Here is a 15,959-nt window from a genome sequence, read left to right as displayed (position 1 = left end):
CTTCTCCCTAGCTGGTGGACTATTCTGCCTTTGAGATGAAGTAGTGAAGGTGGAAATGTTAGAGTTGGGAGAGTGTGAGAAGCCCGAGTTCGTTGGGTGTACTCTAGTGGGTGAAAAGTTGTGAAGGAACTACGAAGTATTTGCGTTGCTTAAGCAAAAGTACTTGAGGCTGGCAGTATACTTGCTAACTGAGAGATCGTTGATGGATTAACAAGTTGAAGGTGGTGATGACGTGATTGAAGAGGTGGTGTAAGTGATGAGCCAAAGGTGGGATCAACTCGTTGCATTACTATATCCCCTAATAAACCTGTTTCTTGTTGTGTTGTGGTTTGACCTTCATTAAAGTGATGTTAGTTAGCCCATTCAATAATTCTCAAAGTGTGAAATAATGTTCTTGGTTGACGACAACTCTCACCAGTTTCAAAGTTGTTTGTGTTTAGGTTTGGTTGATGTGTGGAGTAGTTGTGAATGATGGTGGGTTTATGAGGGATATTGTGAGATACAGATGGATAAAATTGAGCATAAGGATCGTTAGAGAGATCATACCTTCTTTCTGGTGAACAAACCATATTGTTATAGTCTAATGGAATGCCATTTGCTTCAAAATGAGCTTGCATGTTAATATGCATCAGATTGGCAGGGCGGGGGGTGGTGAATCTCTCTTTGAAGGAAATTCCTCCTCTCATGAGAAGAACACATCTTCAGAGACTAGTAGATTAGTGTTATCACTTGGGCTCCCCCTCCAACCATCGTACCATCACTATCCGAGCTAGATCTATTCGGATTTCGTAACGAATAATCTTCAGGAGTGAATCTTTTATATAACTCAACCTTAGGTGTACTATAGCGTTGTCTGCCAGTTAGTCCCTCTATGAAGTTTGTGTAAAAAGGATGACTTACATGGCCATAAAGAACTCACATGACGCTTCTAAGGCTGCCATACAACTTCAAATACGCAGCTTAGCTTCTTCATCTGAATCAAGGCAGCCAATTATGCAATGCCCATCCCTTCCACATTTTTGCAGAATCTAAAAACCCCTTCATATCTAAAGTAGACCCATACTACTGGATTATCATACAACGACATATAGCACTCAGGAATAAAAGGTTGTGTAAGGTCAACAAGAACTTTACCTCTAATTTTCGGTGCAGGTGATAAATTATGAGAGGATGTGTCTACCTTTGTTATTGTTTAGGAAAGTATACACTACTTCAATCGGAGTCCTAATTATGAATTATACTCCATATAATTCTTGGAAATGAATCAATGAGTAACTTTGTAAATTTCATTTATTTTGAGTCAAAATAATTGGGTTGGGTCGTACTACTCTAAACAGGTCTTGGCCTACCTTATCCTTGGCTCATGAAGTATTAACCCAACCCGACTAATGGAACAGGTCTAAATACATGTAACTTCCGATATGTTGTAACTAATGTAGTCCCATTACACATTGTATGCATAATTGGTATGTCTAACAGCATGAAATAAGTTTACATAGTTCAAGAAATTAGACTACAATAAAATTTTCAAAACAATGCTTATTCCTTACCAAACTATGTTATTCCAAATGCATCTTTAAGTGTTTTTGTTCTCTTGTCTTAGCACCATTTCAGCCGGTCTATGCTTTCAAACCTTACGATGTCTAGAGCTTCTCAATTCTGGCTGCCACTTCACTTTCCCCGGCTAACACCTCTTTATTCAACAATTCTGAAATCCTTTCAGCTAATATCTGCCTTGCTTGGGGGCAAACTCCAGTTTCACCAATGATCGAATTCAGTATCTCTTCTGGCAAGGTTTTGTTCTGTATCACTGCGACCCCATCTTTTGGAATGGCATTATGCTCAGAAAATGCAATCTAGAGTAAATCATTGACAGATAAAATGGACAAAAAAAAAAAAAAAAAACAATGTCAATTCATCTTCCCAAACAATGTAAATGCAAACTAGTGCTTTTGAAGAGAAGTATACTAACCGTAAATTTTCCATCAGGTGATTGTGTAAACAGAATACTTTCCCCAGGCGAAAATTTCTTGTCATCGAAGGCCTCGAGATATATCTGAACTGCCTTGGCTTCTTCGTCAGTGTAAATTCCGATGTCTTTCCAACGTTCGACAAAAGTTCGTGCCATGTTTACAGAGTATTGTTGTCCTGTCAGCGGCTGAATCATGGTGATCTGGGTGAACTTCTCAAATGGACCTAAGAGGAAAAACAGAAGGCACTTTCAATTGCATCATGAAGTAGTTTGCTGTTTAGCTGAATCGTTCTATGATCTTAAAGACTTTTTATATGTAAACCGAGTAATAGACAGTCAAATTTCAAAGATGAAAGATTCAATGCATATTCAAATTAGGAGAATCTTAAATCTTTTATTGGTAGAAAATATAAAAAGTTGTAGATTGAATGTCAAGATGACTCGAACAAAATTGTACATGTTTCATTTTTTACTAATCGTATATTGGTGAAATGTTTTGGTTAAAATGTACAACATTTAACTTACAAACTACTGTGTGGCTCCAGCGATGCTCCGAATTTTGACTTAGAATAATACTTTTAAGTTTAGACCTCATATTCATTCCATATATATATATATATATATATATATATAATATATATATATATATATATATATATAGAAGTGAGTTCATATGAGAATGCATACTTACATGAGAAATGAGAATGATATTTACGCGTTATAACTTTTATGAATAAGTGATGTAACTCTAATGAAAAAGTGATGTAACTCAAAAAAAAAAAAAGTACATTAGAAACAAAAATTCAAAATTCAAACTTTTTTTTTTGGCTCCAAATTTTTTTAGGATATAACTCTAATGAATAAGTGTTGTAATTCTAATCCAATCGTGTGGTTGAGATTCATTCTCATTTCTCATGTAAGGAGCATTCTCATATGATCTTGCCCCTATATATATATATATATATAGAGGCAAGATCACATGAGAATGTTCCTTACATGAGAAATGAGAATGTATCTCAACCACACGATTGGATTAGAGTTACAACACTTGTTCATTAGATTTATATCCCTCTAAAAAAATTTGAATTCAAATTTTTTTTGTTTTTTGTGAATTTTGAAAATTCAAATATTTTGCTTTTGGAGTTACATCACTTTTCATTAGAGTTACATCACATTATTCATAAGAGTTATAGCATGATAAAATTCATTCTCATTTCTCATAATAAGTATGCATTATATATGAACTCACTTCTCTCTCTCTCTCTCTCTCTATATATATATATATTATATATATATATATATATATATATATATATATATATATATATATATATTGAGTAAAGAGCACATTTAATAGTCGGTTGAGATAGTAAGACTTCAACTTTACAATGTATTGGTCGCATCTTCAATCTTACTATACCAATTTTTGTAGTATGTATTCCTTCAAGACCGTCTCATAATAGTAGGAACCCTGTTCTAAAATAAATTACAAAGATTAATTTTTTTTGTGAGTTCAAGAAACAGAAGAGTTATCAATGGGGCTTTTTTGGAGAATAGGAGAAGAAGAAAACACCAAATGGAAATTAATCTTTTTAAATTTGTAATTAGAATGAGATTTTTTTTAGGTGGAAACTAACAGAATTGGGCCCTTATATCTTGGGACCCTGTGCAGCTGTTCACCCTACGCATGTTTTTAGTGAATAAGAGGGTTCCGCGACAACATATACTTTATTAGGTACACCTTTTAATATATTAGTACTAACCTTTTGTGCACGCAATGCGTGCGATGATATTTTTAGGCCTAATACTAAGTAGTAAATAAACTGAAAAATGCAAGTTAGTATTTAAGTTCACCTCCATTTTGTGAATAAGATTCTTCCATGTTCTTTTTATGTTGTTATTCATTTTTGTGATTTTGAATAATTTTTTGTTTCTCAAGTCTTATATGCGCATGTTTTTTATGTTCTTTACTAAATATCGTCATGTTCTTTTTTTATGGTTTTATTCATTTTTGTAATTTATAATAGTTTTGGATATGGATTTCAGTAATTTCTCTATGGTCCCAAAATTGTAACCGAAAAGTATAATACAATTTCAGTTTTTTTCCTTGTCTAACTTCTAAATTCTGATTTTACAAATTGATATTTTAAGAAATTTCATCATTTTAACTTTTCTCCTTTTCTAAATGTTCACACTTTGAGTCTTAATTATATTTGAATGGAATTTTCATACACAACCTGATTACGCATGAAATGGTCATTTTTAATTTTTCTCCTTTTTTCTAAATTTGAACACTTTGAGTTTCAATTATAGGTGAAATGAAATTTCAATTTTTTCATACACAATCTGATTTCGCATGAAATGGTTTTTGCAAATTAATGTAAATTTTTTTTCTAAAAATGGATTTTTGCAAAAGTTGTTCGCAAAAAGGTTTGATAATGTTTTGTTATTCAAAATTTATTTCTGAACATGGATATTCTACAAAAGTTTTGAGCAAAAGTTTTTGTAAAGTTTCCTGATCATTTGAGTGGTTTGTGTGATTTTTACAACGTGATTTTCTCAATTGTATGAGTGATTTGTAAAGTTTCCTCATATAAGTGATTCTGAGTGATTGTTGAAAATTGATTTCCGGTGGCTTTGTTTGACCCCCATTTTGGTATTGAGATTCCTTTTGTAATTTAGAAGAGGGAAGGGGGTAAAATAGTCAGTTCAAAAGAGGACACCGTTGCTCCCCCTTCCCTTATGTAATAGAGATTAGTCTACTATACACACGATGCGTGCGTCGATTGTTTGGATCTATTCTTAGTAAATTTCTTCAAAATATAATCATAGTAGTTTTTTTTATTGAGTAACCATTTTTCTCATTATGTCAAGCTACTTTGTTAATGCTTATTTAGTTTATTATTGAAAATTTGACCCATCTTTAAATTAAGAAAGGTTATGATTGTACAAAATCTAGATATTGAACTAGTATATATTTAACTAAGGACAAAAAACACATTTCATTGGGGGACACCATATCTCCCCCTTGACTTATATAATAGAGATAGATAGATTAGCGAATAGGAAATATATCAAAAGTGTAGACAAGTAAGACAAATATCACTACCTCAGTGTTAGTGTTCTATGCACGCGTTGTGTGCATCGATTGTTTGAGTATATTCTTAATAAATTTCATCAAAATATAATTATAGAAGTGTGATTTATAATTATTGTTATACAAACTATTGTAGTCTATAAAGTTTATATATAGAAATTGAGATAAACATTTAGATGTCAAGTTTTATAGTCAAATTAAACTTGTAATTTTTTTATTGAGTAAGCATTTTTCTCATTATGTCAAGTTAATTTGTTAATGCTTATTTAGTTTATTATTGGAAAATTTGACCCATCTTTAAATTAGGAAATGACATAATTATACAAAATTTAAATATTTAATTAAATATAAATTTAGGATCAAAAAGACATTTCATTAGAGGACACCATAGTTCCCTTTTAGCTTATATAATAAAGATAAAACGGAAAATATGCAATTCAAATATATAGGTTTTCTTAATTATGTGCGTAACGTAGAGGATTAGATTATTACCTGTAATAATGTCACGGAAAAAGTCTACAGAATCTGCTAGCTCAATGGCACTTTTGCCCTTCCATTTAGCAGCTAATGATGAGGTTGCTTTGTCTTCCTCCAAATATACCCCTATTGCCGTATACTTCACGTACTTCCCTTCTAAGTCCGATCGCCCTCTCTCTCCTGCATGCACGTAAGCCACAATATCTCATCACTGATCACCGACTCACATACTTGCAAAAGTTAGAGTCTCAGAGAAGCTCTAAAACTTGTTGTTTTTGAAATCATCATATAGAAAATTATAGATAGATTACGAATAATGTTAACATAAATAGATCTAGGCTATGGCTTTCACCATATATTGGTGATTTGGTGCCATTGGTGCTCAAATCACAATCCCTAAGTCACCAAAAGTTGACTTGAAATATTATTCAAATACTTTATTTCGATCATCTTTTATTCATATAAAAAAAATATAATTATACAAGATTCTATTTGATTCATCTTTATATATATACATATGTATATATTTTCGAAATGTTTTATGATTTGAATTTAATAATGATGATCATGGTCATGATGGAGGAGGAAGAATTATTTAGCGTGTCATATGAAAGAAAAGAAAATTTGCATGGAGTATTTTTTTTAACATAACAAAGTGAAATTATATTACTAAACCATACACCCTAACTGGGTGAAAATAGATACAAAAGAGGCTACATATTGGTACATGACTAGACTAGTAGCAAAAGTAGTCATGATATGGAAATCTAGGATAAGCGCGCTAAAAGCAGTAGAAAGACTATAGAACACTTTAAGGTTACGACATACAATTTGCATGGAGTAGAAAACAATAATGAATGATCTCATTCCAAATAAATAAAGGAGAAAAAAAAACTAAAATTAAATAAGACAATGAGTAATAATAATACTCCTCTGTTTTCGTAAATTGTTCTTGTTTGCTTTTGATAGAGTACAAAACAATCCATGGGACTTTAACCATTAGTTTAAACTCTTGGTTGAGTTGGTTTTTTAACAAGGTATCAGAGTCAGCATAACAATAAGGTAATGGGTTTAGATCTTATCAGGTCCTCTTTTCTAAGAAAAAATATCTTGCGCCAGGTATGAAGGAGAGGTATGTGTTGCATCCATACTTCAAGCTCAATTGCTCTCGCGTGAGGGAGCGTGATAGAGTATAAAACTATTCATGGTGCTTTAACAATCAGTTTAAACTTTTTCTTAAGTTGGTCATTTGACAACTTTTTACACAATTTTCCATTCATGTCATCATAAATATCTCTAATGATGTATAACAAAATTATGAAAAGTTGATTCGAGAATACATATTGTAACAAATCTAACACGATCGAACATAATTATATTTTTTTCCTATATATTAGTGAGATTTTGAAGTCGAAATTTTGAAATTTTCAATACAAGAGTTTAATTTTCATAAATTGAAAAGTTATTTGGCTGAGAAGAATTTTTATTAATAGATGAGTATGCGCCTTGTGTGTAACAAGTATATAATGACAAGCACTCCAATAAACACTAGTAGAATAATTGTTTATTGTGGCGGTCATTAAGTGGCCAATTGTTGAGGTTTTAGCCGCGCCGCAATTTAGGCCACACATATTGCTGGGGTTTTTAACCGCAACAATACGTCAAGTTATTGTTGTGGTTTCTTCCCAAAATCACAAAAATATGTTTTTTTCTTAATATTTAAAAGGTGCACCTATTGCTCCGGTTTAGGCCAAAATTGCAGCAAGAGGTGCACTTTTTATAAAACAAAAATCTTTAGAATTAAAATCTTCATACTATGGTGGGAACTTGACATGGTGATTGATAAGGATGTAGTTAAACTGGTGCCAATATGGGTGAATTTCCTAATCTTCCTTTCAGGTATTGGGGGGAGATGAACCAAGCCACTAATGAGAAAGAGAAGCTTCAGTTTGCTGCCAGGGTGTTGATTAAAGTTGAAATACAACATGAATTACCTGGTTCAATCACGTTTTGCAATGAATATGGATGTATGACTGAGAAGGTACTTGAGTATGCGACCATTTAAGTGCTCAAAATGCTCTGGGGCATACTGATGAATAATGCAGGAAGAATGGCGTGAAGAAAGTTTGGGTTCAAAAGAACAAGGTTGTGGATAATGAAGGTTTTCAGATGGTTGGCAGGGCTAAATGTTTCTGCTCTTGAGAAAGCAACTACAATACTTGTTCATAACTCTTTCAATATATCAATTGAAGATACAGTTCCGGTAAATGATGAGGCTGAGGTGCAGGAGGATCTAGGGCAGAATAGAGTTGGCAGTGGTAAGGATGATGGTGGCATTATGGCTAGGGTGAACCAGGATGCTTGATGAGCATGTGTAAATGGTGGATAAAGGTGAGGCGATAGCATCCCCTAGTCATGATGGATAACAATCTTGCTTGGAATGTAAGAGGCTTAAACAATTGTAATAAACAAGGTGAGGTGAGGAATTTTCTTCATTCTCATATTGTTAAATTATTTAGCCTCTTTGAAACAAGTAAGGCTGAAAGCTCATAATTTAGGCAAACTTGACTCTAAAATTTGTCTTGATTGCTGCTTCACTCACAATTTATCTTCTCATGAAAATGGTAGAATAGTCATTGGGTGCTGTCCTAACGCTTTTTACTTTGAACATTAAGCATGTGAATAGCCAGTACATTCATTGTATTATTTTCTATAGTTCTGGATTGAGTTTCAGATGTACTTTCTGCTTTGGGTTTAATGATAGCCATAATAGGCACAAGTTGTGGGAGGGATTGTAAATGATTGTTGCTGAGAGTAATATGCCTTGGGTGCTGCTAGGGGATTTTAATGCTTTGAGTAGTACTGCTTCTGTTAGAATTACTGAGATTGCCCTTATGTTGGAGTGCATGAGTTACTGTCAAATTAGTGATGTAAAGGCGAATGGAAGGTTATTTACATGGAACAATAAATAAGAAGGGGATAGGAAGGTCTATTCCAAGATAGACAGGGTGTTAGCAAACCAAGAATGGGTGGATTTATTTGAGCTAGTTGAGGTCAGTTTTCTTCTTGAAGGCGATTATGATCACATCCCTATGCTTTTGTGTGTCTATTCTGATTGCAATGTGAAAAATCATTAAAATTTCACAACATGTGGTGCCATCATGGCTCTGTGATTAAGACTGTGAGAGATGTATGGAGACAGCAGGTCAAGGGTTGTCCCATTTACAGAGTTTTCAGAAATTGAAGATGGTCAAGCAAGCTCTGAAGGAGCTGAATAAAAAGGGCATTGGTGACATTGAAGTTGTTGTTGTGAAAACTAGGGCTGCTTTGTAGGATGCTATGCATTTGATCAAAGGGGATAATAGTTTGTCACAAGCTGAGCATGTTACAGACTAAATTCACAAAGGATGATGTAAAAAGAGTTAATTTTTAGCATACCTGATGACAAGGCCCCAAGGAGTGATGGGTTTAAGGGCGCCTTTTATAAGCACTATTGGGAGGTGATAGGGGATGAAGTGTGTGATGCAGTCTTGATTTCTTTAAAACACACAGATTACTAAAAGCTGTAAATGTTACTACACTCACTCTGATTCCTAAAGTGAGATGCCCTGAGAATGTATCTGAATATAGCATATAGCCTGCTGTAATGTTCTTTATAAGTGCATTACAGAGCTGTTAATTAAGAGATTGAATCAAGTTCTTCCTGATATAGTCTCTGCCAGTAAGCGGACTTTTGTGTCATGGAGAAGTATTCTCCACAATGTCATGATCTATCAAGATCTTATTAAACGCTACAAGAGGAAGTCTACAAGGACCAATTGCATGATGAAACTGGACCTTAAAAAGGCCTATGATACTGTTAATCAATTTATTGAGCAAATGCTTGATTATGTTGGGTTTCCTCAGAAGTTCAAGGAGCTTATAATGGTTTGTATTAAAACCCCTACATTTTTTGTCATGATGAATGGGGCTCCTACTGGAATTTTTGGATCTCAAAGGGGACTCGGGCAAGGGGATCCAATGTCCCCTTTGCTTTTTTCCCTTGGCATAGACTACTTAGACATAATTTTAAAGTACATTGTTGAGCTTGAAGGATCAAATATCATGCGAAATGCAAAATGTTACGTAGTGCTAAACTCTTAAATAAATACTAATATCCCCAACAGTAGGTTCTACAGTAAGAGACTTGTGCAACAATGCCTGGACCCAAAACCCGAACCTGAGATCCTCCTTCAGACCTACAAAAAGGGACCCACCCTGGTGGTTTGGGTGGTATTTCCCCCTCCAAAGATTAAGTCAGGTATCAAGATTAGAAAGGAAAACTTTTATAAAGATAAAGTAGAGAGAGAGAATTTATGGCAGAATAACAATACACTGCTCTGAAAAATGTACCTTTCCCCTGATTTCAAGGATTATTTATAGTGTCTGAAATGACTGCTTTACCTTGATGTCACCCTAATTTAAGAGCATCTGATTGGCTAAGCAATAGTGTTATGACATGTGGTGATCATTCCAGTACACATCATCCATTCCATAAAAATGTCCTTTGACATTGCTGGGCCTAAGTACAGATTGGGCCAGAAGGAGGGCTAGTACAACTCTCTTTATTCAGAAAGGTGTACTTTAGGCCATGCACCTTTTTGGGTCATGTACTTTACTAGCAGCAACAAAGTGCCACGTGTAGGGTTGTGATGGAGCCATGTGTCCTTACTTATAGCCATTGTATTTTAGGCTACAGCACAAAGAGCTGAAGCTGAATCACCTTTGCTTTTCAGATGACTTGTTACTATTCTGTAATGCTGATTTTAGCTCTATTTACACATTACTCCAAGGGTTCCAAATGTTCTCTTATGCTTCTGGCCTTGAAGTAAACAAGCATAAAAATTATGTAGGCATGTTTGAAGAGGTGATTCAAAGAGTAAATGATGTGAGTGGATTCAAGGCTGGCAGACTACCATTCAGGTACATAGGGGTTCCTATATCTATAGAAAACTCTAAACTAATTATTGTCAAGCTTTGATTGACAGAATGGTGCATATAATCAGAATCTGAAGCACTAGGAATCATTCCTTTGTTGCCAGAACACAATTGATCAACAGTGTTCTAATGAACATCCACACCTACTAGGGACAGTTGTTCATCATCCCAAAAGGAGTTCTCAAGGAGGTTAATGATGGCAATTTTTTATGGACAGGGACACATAATGATGGCAAGGTTGGGACTGTGGCGTAGAGTAGATTATGTTTCTCTAAGTCGGTAGGTGGATTGGGTTTTAAAGATACAGGTCTACGGAATATAGCCGTAGTGTGGAAGTTGGCTTGGGTCGTGGCTCAAAAGAAGGAAAATCTTTGGGTTAGATGGGTGATTGGTGTTCATATTGGTGAGGACAACTAGGAAACATATGTAGCCCCTGGTACCTCTAGTGGCTTGAAAATACATATGCCAAGCTAAGAATGAGATGAACAGAAAATTCCAAGGTGTATAGTGGACGATGAGTTCTTTGCACAACATCAACAAGCATTATAAACTGTTATTGGGGTAGGAGAGAAATGTTTGATTGGAGTAGATTTGTGTGGAATAGATATGCTCAGCCTAAGCATAAACTTATTCTTTGGATGGCTATGCAAGGTAGGCTGAAGACTGAGCAGAGGCTGAAAATGATGAATCTCTGTGATGATGATGTTTGTTTGCTGTGTAACTAGGGTCCTGACAATTTCAAGCATTTATTTTTGACAACCATTTCGGTAAAATGTGTATGGAAGAAATCATGAGATGGCTAGGGGTTACTTGGTACAACAAAGCAAGGGATTCTACAAACATGCAGATGGGTGAAACTTATATTGAAAATCTCTTGATGAGTACTGAATTTGGTAAACTGGGAATACCGCCCACCAGGACAAGGTGGTTATGTCCATAAACAAAGCTACTCATCAAGAGATTAAGTATATAGTCAAGCATATAATTCTACCGATTATGATTGGATAAATTCTTTGTAAAAACTCGTCACGTCTAGTCATGGGTATTTAAGCCTGTCTAGATTCCTTGTTTTTCGTTCTTTGGTGTTTGTTAATATTAATCTTACTTACCAAAAAAAAATCATACTATTTTCAATGTTAAAATGCAATAAAAACATAAAGTAACTAAAACTCACTGGCGCAACACATTGAATCCATGTATTGAGTATATAATCATAAATAATGAAAATAAAACAATTATAATATACAAAAGATAAAATAAAAGAAATCAGAAAATAGAATGAGGAAATGAAACTAACTAAAGGACAAATTGAAACTAATTACATACAAAAATTTGGAAAAAAAAATCAAATAAAAAAAGTTACAATAGCCACAGCCACGACAACCCAAGGCACGAGCCACGACGACCCACCACGACCAATGACGACCCAGCCACGATTAGAATTCGTTCAAAAAAAGGTAAAAACAAAAAAATGGAAAAATCGAAACTAATAATCCCACCTTTGCCACTTATGCTGAAAACAATCACACCTCTTTGAAATCTGAAAACAATCCCACCTTTGACCCACATCTTCTCAAAACAGGCCTTTTTCATTTAGTAACCGGAAAAAACAAGTTCACCCCCCTTTTAACAGGTAATCCTCCCCCAACCACACCACCTACCTCCCCACATCCATGTCGCGCCAGCCCCCACTCCTCCCTACACCTCCCGCAGGCCCCTGCACCCCTCTTGCCTCCCTCGCCCCTCTTCTCTCCTCACCTCTCTACCGTGTTACTTGGTATTGTCTTTTGCTTGAGTTTGATTGGAGTAATTATTCATTCTGATTGACATAAAGTCAAGCTACTTGATGGTTTTTTGATGAGACGTGAAAATGACAATCATGTTTATTATGTGGTTGCTATAATTATTTTTGGATCTTCAAACTATAATTGTTCATGATCATGTGTTTTCAGCAAAAGGGTACACGTGGCGACCATCCTTGGTGGTTTGTGGTAAAATTAAAGCTTCCACTTTTTGTAATCAAAAAACATAAATATTGTCCTTTTGAGCTTCAGTGTTCAATGCATGCTATCGTCTTATTATAGGTCAATTACTTCAATGTGTTTACATTATCTAAATACAATTTCGGAAGCTTTATTGACAAAATGTACTTGTTGATGTGGATTTTGGACTCTAGGGGTGTGATGTTTTTATTTGAAGGTAAATTTGGCAACGGCAACACCGGCAGAGGAAAAAGGAGAGGTCCGAATTTCGTCTGATGTGGGGGATAAGGGAGGGGGGTTGTTTTCGGGGTAGGGGAGGGGGTTGTTTTCGGGGTAGGGGAAGGGGTTGTTTTCGGGGTAGAGGTTTCAAGGTGGAGGATTTCGGGTAGGGGGTTTTCGAGGTGGATGAGGGTTTTTGTTGTGGGTGTTATTGTGTGTGGAGGCGGCAGGGGGTGGTGGTGGTGGCCATGGTGGTGATGGAGGCAACAGGGGGTGGTGGTGGTGCCCATGGTGGTGATCGAGGGGTTGTCATGAAATAAGGATATAAGGTGGAAAGATAAAGTGGAAAGAGAGAGAATAAAGGACAAAAGAAAAATAAAACAAAGTATATAACCTGTTAAACAAGTTAAAGGTAAAAATGATTGTTTTGAGAAGATGGGAGGGATTGTTTCCAAATTTCGAAGAGGTGGGATTGTTTATAGCAGAAGTGGTAAAGGTAGGATATTAGTCTCCATTTTTCCAAAAAAATACGAATCCTAAACAGCATATCTAAATCAAAAATAACAAAATGAAGAAACTAAGAAATACGAAACGACTAACATCATATCTAACATAATTCGACTGGTGAACACGTCCGGTGACGAGGTCGAACGAAGAAAGGTCGTCTTCTTCTTCGTCCGATGACGATTCAAACGACAATGGAGTTATCGTCTTCGTCTGGTGACGGTTAGAGGGACAATGAAAGACAAACGAACGACGAAGAAAGGACGATGAACGACGAAGAAAGACTGACGAACGACGAGGAAAGGCTGATGAATAAAGAGAAGGAAGCTCGAGGAGGAGAGTGAGGCAAGAATTGGTCGACCTCCTTCTACGAAGTGTGAACTGATAGAGGATGAATGAGATCTAGAGAGGGAGAGAAGAGAAAGAGGAGGGAGGGAGGGGGTTAGCGTGATAATGTGAGCGGAGGGTGCAGATTAATGAGGGGTGAAGTGAATGAAACGGCGCCTAATACCTTATTGCTAAAAGATTAAAAAAAACCTAATGACTCTATTGTTGCGGTTTATTGTAGAAATCGCAGCAATAGATTAAAATATTATTAAAAAAATAATATTTTAATCTATTACTGCGGATATGATGGGTTGGAACCGGAACAATAGATCTGGTCAAATCAATCAATGAATTTTGAAAAAATTCACGTTATTGCTGCGATTTCCACCCACAACCGCAACAATAGGTTAATTTTCGATTTTTCTTTTTCTTTTGACGATGTTTATTGTTGCGTATTGGTAAAATTGCCGCAATTAACCTTTATTCTACTAGTGAAAAATGACATAGACTATACTAGTAACATTCATGAATTGGATATCGTTTGATCTTTTATTTTATGTCATTTGAATTATATTTTGATATGATTTTGTCTTATATTTTCATATCAAATTTTCATCCATATCATATAATTTCTAATAGATTTCATATTTGATGTCGTTCTGTCATAGATTTGGATAAAAATGACATAAGACCCGAATATAAAAAAGTTGCCAAAAAAAAAAAAAAACTAACATAAACTAGAATCCCATTTATTCGGTTCTTCCTTCCTAATTCCTCTGCTCTTCTCCTTCTTCACCCCCTCTGAAAAGTGAAATCTTACCCAAGAAAACATAAATTCATTTTTTTAAAAATAAATAAAAGCAAAAAAAAAAAAAAAAAAAAAAAAAAAGCAATCCTTGTTTTTTTTTTCTTTCTTCTTGATTTCCACCTTTCTCTTCCCCGTAAAATTCTTCGATGAATTCCAAATCACCCCATAACTCACCTTCAAAGAATCCAATCTATTTGACTATTTCGAGCGACATAACATCTACAACAACAATGACCATTACAATCATCACCGTCGCTGTCATCCTGTTACGACGTCTCGGGTTCGTCGCTTTTCTAGATTTTCCATAAACGCTCTTTCCGACAAAACGACGAGTTATTGTTAGTGGATGTTTTTGCATTGTATTGATACACTAAGTTAAGAGTAGTGGGGGAGTTATATCTCCCACACATGTAACATTAACTGCTCAAGTTTAAGAGTTGTAGTTGTTGCTTAGTTTATTTAAATACCTTTGTTTCAAGTCATTTGAGAAGCAAGAAATATAAGCCATAAGTTTGATTAATCTTTATTTGTGTATATCATTCCTCTCTCTTATCTACATAGCAAAGTGACAACAGTAAACGACTAAATGTTCAAAAAGAAAATCAGATCGATGTAGGTCATATCATGGTCGATAGTAGCACAACTGCACAAGGATAGAGATGCTTACCTGCGCCTCCGAGAAAGAAGTTCTTATCGGATCCGGGAGCCTTGACCATCGGTGGGAACACGTAATCTTCCACACGCAATTCCATCACAGGAGCCATTCGTGAAAGACCAATTGATTGAACGCTTTTGTTTTACCTCACAAGAGTACTACTACTAGCTTTAAATAAGAAGTAGCATTAAGTCCCTACATATAATTAAAGATGCAAGCTCACTCAATAAATTCTAACTTCCAATTGTAATGTTATCTCACCTACCTAACGTAAATTCTTGCACCTACCTCTATCACCTTCTCGTAGCAACCAACAATCAAACCTACCTCTATCACCCTCTCTGTCCTGCATGCACGTAAGCCATAATATCTCATCACTGATCACCGATTCACTTACATACTTGCAAAAGTCAAAGAAGCTCTAAAATTTGTTTTTTTGTGAAATTAACATCATATAGAAAATTATAGATAGATTATGAATAATGTTAACATAAATAGATCGAGGCTATGACTTTCATGATTTATTGGTGATTTGGTGCATTGATGCTCAAATCACAATCGAATTCGGCCTCCAACGACAAGGCGTCTAAGCGAAGCAGGCGATACGCTAGAGGCGCAGGCGAGACCGCTTGGAATCCGGCTGCGAATACGAGCATGGCGCATCAATAAGACATCTCCAACTATGTTTTTGTTAATAGAAATTTAGTCCGAGACAACAGTAGCGACTCATCAACAACAACATTGAAGAAGAGGAGAAAGAACGAAAGAAAGGTTTTCTTACCCGAGTATGGTGCGTCGGCGAGTGTATTGGGTGAGTGTGACGACGACGCGGAGGTTCGCTGGTGAAGACGACGCTGCGGTGCGGCGAATGCAGTGGGGAGTTTGAAGAAGACAAAGATCAAACCCTAACGTCCCGTTTGGTAGTCGTTAATAAATTGTGG

General features: G+C 35.5%; 1 protein-coding gene across 1 annotated transcript; it reads right to left on the bottom strand.

Moving 5' to 3' along the window:
* Window positions 1-1,422: 1,422 nt before the first annotated feature.
* LOC104886918 (chalcone--flavanone isomerase) lies at window positions 1,423-15,192 on the bottom strand. Its single transcript, XM_010671471.3, has 4 exons — window positions 15,031-15,192; window positions 5,562-5,726; window positions 1,973-2,196; window positions 1,423-1,856 (listed from the first exon to the last, which is right to left on the bottom strand). The coding sequence occupies exons 1-4, from the start codon at window positions 15,125-15,127 to the stop codon at window positions 1,644-1,646; spliced, it is 699 nt and encodes a 232-aa protein (XP_010669773.2). The 5' UTR covers window positions 15,128-15,192; the 3' UTR covers window positions 1,423-1,643.
* Between the last annotated feature and the right edge of the window lie 767 nt (window positions 15,193-15,959).

Source organism: Beta vulgaris, chromosome 2 (genome assembly GCF_026745355.1).
Source record: "Beta vulgaris subsp. vulgaris cultivar EL10 chromosome 2, EL10.2, whole genome shotgun sequence".
NCBI lineage: Eukaryota > Viridiplantae > Streptophyta > Magnoliopsida > Caryophyllales > Amaranthaceae > Beta > Beta vulgaris.
The sequence above is the reverse complement of the archived record's forward strand: the minus strand, read 5'-3'. Positions and strand labels throughout refer to the sequence as shown.

Coding starts and splice junctions, on each gene's coding strand:
- LOC104886918 (XM_010671471.3), bottom strand. CDS start 15,127: ATGGCTCCTGTGATGGAATTGCGTGTGGAAGATTACGTGTTCCCACCG. Junction 5,727..15,030: donor CTTCTTTCTCGGAGGCGCAG/GTAAGCATCTCT, acceptor ACGTGCATGCAG/GAGAGAGAGGGCGATCGGAC. Junction 2,197..5,561: donor TTTCCGTGACATTATTACAG/GTAATAATCTAA, acceptor TTTTCCTCTTAG/GTCCATTTGAGAAGTTCACC.